Source organism: Elephantulus edwardii, unplaced genomic scaffold (genome assembly GCF_000299155.1).
Source record: "Elephantulus edwardii isolate Elephantulus edwardi_28Jun2011 unplaced genomic scaffold, EleEdw1.0 scaffold00003, whole genome shotgun sequence".
Classification (NCBI taxonomy): domain Eukaryota; kingdom Metazoa; phylum Chordata; class Mammalia; order Macroscelidea; family Macroscelididae; genus Elephantulus; species Elephantulus edwardii.
Window position 1 is genome coordinate 1,791,560 of NW_006399753.1, and position 4,985 is coordinate 1,796,544.

Consider the following 4,985-nt stretch of genomic DNA (forward strand, 5'->3'; position numbering starts at 1 on the left):
GCCCCTCCCCCACCACGCCCCCGGCTGTGTCGCCCGGTCCCCGCCTGCGCGTCTCGGGGACCGAAACGGCCTTCCCGGGAGGCGACGGGCGGAGGCTGCTCTCCGGCGGCAGCCAGGAAGTTCCGCCGCGGGTCGGCCTGGCCCCTCGGCCGCCCAGGGCGTCGGGGCCTCGGGGCCTGTCACAGCCGCCCACCCGGCTCCTCGTGCTCCCAGCTGCTGGCTCCAGGGCAGCCCCCACACTCGCACCTTACAGCCCCTGACAGGCCCACCCTTCTGCCTCAGGGGCCCCAGGCAGACCTGCCCAGCTCCCAGCTGGGGTTCTCACTCAGACCCTGAGGCTGAGGGGGCCTCCCCACCTCTCCAACCTCCGCGGTCTGCTCCCCCCCCCACACACACACACAGGTCAGGCAGCCTGGGGTCTGCCCTGGAGCCCTCCGCTGCAGCCTCCACCCGCCCAAGCTGGACAGAGCCGAGCCAGGAGGTGCCCTCCACAGCCTGGGCTCTCCCCATCCGCCCACCACGGGACTGTCCAGTGCTGCCTCCCGCAGGGGCACAGCCTCCGAGCAGACACGGGGTTCTGACACCTGGCATCTTCTGAGCTGCGTGACCTTGGGAAGTTACCTGCCACCCCTTCAGTTTCCTCCTCTCTAAAAGGAGGGGGTCCAGAGGAGGGAACAGGCTGGTGCACACGGCACCCCTACTCCTGCTATCTGAGAGCCCCAAGTCATCGCTACCGAATTTGGGGTGTTATACAACCCTCTCTCTTGTCCTCCTTCTCAGCAGTCATCAGAAGCAGCACCAGAACTTTCTAAGCTCCCCGAGGAGGCGATACAGGACCTGGGCAGGGCTGGGGTCACCCCTGAGGAACCCCTGCCCCTCTGCTTTTTCTCCTGAGCCTTTTCCATAGGGAATGACGTGACCCATTTTGCAGAAGAGCAAAGGCCTGAGAGGTCAAGACTTGGCCAAAGCTGCAGGGGAAGCAGGGCCAGCGGAGGACCGAGGGTTCGATGGCTCTGCAGGCACCGTCCCCCAGCCTCAAGCTAGCTGCCCCTGTAGCGTGCAGGTGGGGAGGGCATGCTGGCAGGTGTCCAGAGCCCAGGGAGTCTCATCCCTGGCTCCTCAGTCCGCCTGAGATACCAGGAAGGAGCTGAGGCCCAGGGTTGGGCTGGGTCACAGGCGAGCCCACATCCTGGTGGCACGGGGCACGGGGGCAATAAGAACCCTAACTTGGCTCCATCCTGCCACCCTGTGGGCACACCAGACCAGTGAGGGCGGGGAGAGGAGGGTCTGCAGGAACAAGCCTTTTCCTCTTCCCTTCCCAGCATGCTCACAGCCCTGGACCAGAGCACAGAGACCCTCAATCTTGCATGTAACACTGTCTAGGGGTCTCAGTGCCAGCCAGCGCTGGGGTCCAGTCCAGGCCTCCTCCTCCGAGTGTGGAACTCGGACACCAGGCCTCCTGAAGGCCTAAAGGCAGCCAGAAGGATAGCAAGGGAGAGTCACTCTCTAGGTCTGAGCGGGGGGAGCCAGGCTGACTGGGGCCAGCAGCCTGGCACATTCCCAGACCCGCTGGCCAGTCCTCAGGGCGCCAGGCCGACTGCTGCAGGTCCCTCCTGGGAGCCAGCGAGTTGAGGGGGCCTGGCCCTGCCCTGGGCGCTAATTATCTTAATATCTCCCGGAAGCAGAGTAAAACGGGGGCATGCTACCCACTCTGCTGAGGGACCAGCAGGGCATTTTCCTCCTACCTCAGGCCCCGCTAGGCCATAGAAAGAGCAGTCACTAACCGCCCTGGAGATGTCCACCCAAGGCCAAGGCCACACTTCACCCAGAGCCAGCAGGAAGAGGACAGGCTCCCAGCCTCGACCCTCTCTCCCGCCAGTGTCCTCCTGGCTCTGGCAGGCCCAGCTGCCCACACTGGGCCCTCTCTCGGCTACCCCTCACTTTACTGAGAGCAACTCCCAAAGCATGCTGGGAGCTGTCTTTGCCTTTCTCCCTTTGAATGTTGAGGATAATCCTTCCACCCACTCTCTGAAAGCTAAGGGAGGCTCAGAGAGGCAGAACTGTGGGCAAAGCCACTCAGCAGCATGGCCAGATTTAATTTCTGTCCTTTCAACCAGCCCTGCAGACCTACAACAGTGCAGACCACCAGACTCTGATGACCAGATCTGCCTGGGACCCTCTGCAAATAAGCCCAAGGCTCAGAGAAAGAAGGTGCCTCAGACGCACCCCAAGCCAGGCAAAGCCCTCGGCTGGCAGAACCTTGCCCAGGGCCTTGAGAGTGGAGGGACTCTGGATGAGCCTTCCTGGCTGTTCTGGTCATCAGTCATGCCTGCTGTCCAGCAGAGCAGGAGACCGTGTGGTCCTGACTCAGGACTCTGCTCACATCCCAGGAAACCACCGATTTCCTCCATCCAACATCCCCTTAAAGACCCTGGGGGGAAAAGTGGGAAGTTCTTCCTCAAGTCTAACTGACACGATGGCTGCTGCAGGACGCTCATCTCAGCCACACTTGTACATGTGAGAGACCATTCTCAGCCATTCCTCTGAGCCACAGACATGGACTATCTGGGTCACAGAGCTGTCCCATGCCTGAGGAATCTGGGTCAGTCACACCTAGTTTTTCAGGGACCGAGGGCAGTGATCCCCTTCTTAGGAATCAAAGGGGCAGCAGGTTATTGAGGGCTGAGCATCACTGGGGTTTCAGGGTGGGGCTCCCCACTCAGGCAGGGGATCCTAGGGAAGAACTGGGCCTCCTGTCAGACAGGGGCCCTCAGGGCTGTGCCTCTTCCATTAGATCAGTTTCCCAGCAGGTCCAGCCACTCCCTACAGGTCACCAGTCACCCCTGATGCCACCTATCCCTTTCCTCTCAAGGATACCCATGATGTCTATGCCACCAAACTCATATCCCTTCTGCCTGACCTCTGCACTTCTTCATGCCTGACTGGACACCAGAACAAAGCCTAACCCTGCCCTCCACTCCAGCTCAAGCCACCTGCTCTGGGCAGCAGGACCAGCCATTACCCTGGATGCTGTTACAGGGGTACTGGCGTCCTGTCTCCATGGAAGCATCCAAATAGGGGGCCCTTGCTAAGCCAGGCTTCTGCCTTCATGAGACCTCCTGCCGGCCCAGAAGCCAGTGCTATTCTGAGGCTACGTGTTGTCAGGGTCCCCTGGGAGGTGATGGGCTAATTCGTACTCAAGTGTGAATGACTCACCAGGATTCCTCCCACACTGCAGAAAGAAAAGACTCAAGGGTGCATAATGGAGGAATTTAGGCACTGAGGAGCCCATCAAAAATGTATTGATCTAGCTTTCAAGAGGCTTCTTCCCTGCCCCTCAATTCCTCCCCATCTGTCCCAGGTGCACCTCCAGTGCCTAGCCCGTCATCGTCCTCCCAGGTGCTCCTCACTCCCCACCCCATCACTGTGCCAGGTGTGAGCTTCACGTAGCTGGCCTCCATGCATTGCCTTATCAATCACTTCTCAACTCCTAACTGACTTCTTAGCTGTAGCATTTTACCTCCTCCAGGAAGTCAGTCCAGATCTAACTTCCCACGACCCTCTAGCACTGCCCTGATGGCCAGCAAATGCCAGGTCAGTCAGATCACTGGAGACTAGAACAGCTTGCCGGCTCTAGCCTACTCCTGGGCAGTCCCCCTGACGTGCTAGTCCCTGGACGATGCAGCCTTGTTCTCCAGGGCTCCCCTTAGACACTGTCAGCTCCAGGAACCCCCCTGACCTCCAGTATATACCCCCGCCCCCCATCTCATCCACAGAGCCTGCAGCCCTCAGACTGGCCACTCTGAATTCCAAGGGCAGGTTGGTGTCTGCCTCCCCCATAAAGTCATTCTCCCATGCCAGGGTCAAGTGCCAGTATTCCTAGCCCAGAGCTAGAGGACCACTGCATCCTGGGGTTCAGACGCCTGCCTGGCCTAGGTCTTGTTAGGTTCAGCTCCTCTGGCGGCCTATGTCCTGGCTGTGGGGGATTCTGAGGGCCTCTGTCAGTGCTGACAGCCGGGAAGCTCATGTTCCTGCCACACCAAGATGTCTATCTCCTGACTCTTCCGGCGCCACTGTGTCCTGAGTCAGCAACTCTGTGCTGGACAGACTCGTCTGGAAACCCAGCCCAGTGGGCCCAGTAGACCTTCATCTGACCCCCAGGTCAGATGAAAAGGGGCACAGGACCCAGGGCAGCCCCCCAGGCGGCAGACCAGGGTTCCTGGGGTGGGCAGGGTGCTGGGCTTCTCGCCACATAAAGCAGTGCTCTGGGCTGTGGTAGAGTCCTGTGGATTGCACTCCACCTACGGATGCCTCCTAGGAAGCCTGCCGACCCATGCGAGGGCCACAGCCCCACTGTCCCTCACTCAGAACCCAACAGACCAGACCCTCAGCTGGGCCTGCCTGCTCCGCTACCTAAGCCTGGCAGCCAGGGGACCTGCTCACCTCTCTGCACACTCTAGCCACAGTCACCTTGGCCATCCCTTGGCTCCAGCAGGTCCAAATTGTCATCACCCATCAAGCCAGCCTGGGACACTCTCTCCGAGCACCACGCACTGCAGAATCTCAGACACTCATCTCTCACTTGCTCTCCCAATTCTTCTACTCACGCTGACTGGCACCGAGTTGTCCACTCTCTGCCTCTTCCCTGCACCAAATGGGTGTATCCTGGTTCCCCAAGGGGAGGAGTGGGCTGCAAATCCCCCTTAGAGCTCAGCCTACAATCAACACCACTTTAATTGTCACTATAACCTTCACTCACATAACAAACGGTCACCACCAACATCAGTAACAACACTAACACTATAACCAACAACCCCCCCACTATCACCGACATCATCCCCGTACCATCAGCATCATCAACACGAGCATCATCACTATTGTCAACGTTACCACCACCATCAGTACAGCCACCATTAATACTACCATACATCACTCCACCATCACCGTGATCACCATACTGTGACCAACACCACTGTCAACATTAC

General features: G+C 59.3%; 1 protein-coding gene across 1 annotated transcript in view; it reads right to left on the reverse strand.

The window, feature by feature from the left end:
- BAI1 (brain-specific angiogenesis inhibitor 1) overlaps positions 1 to 4,985 on the reverse strand; it is a 67,327-nt gene that overhangs the window by 29,533 nt on the left and 32,809 nt on the right. The window contains exon 17 of the mRNA XM_006879446.1: positions 1,238 to 1,287. Within this exon, the coding sequence (XP_006879508.1) occupies positions 1,238 to 1,287 (50 nt within the window). The remainder of the gene's footprint in view (positions 1 to 1,237; positions 1,288 to 4,985) is intronic.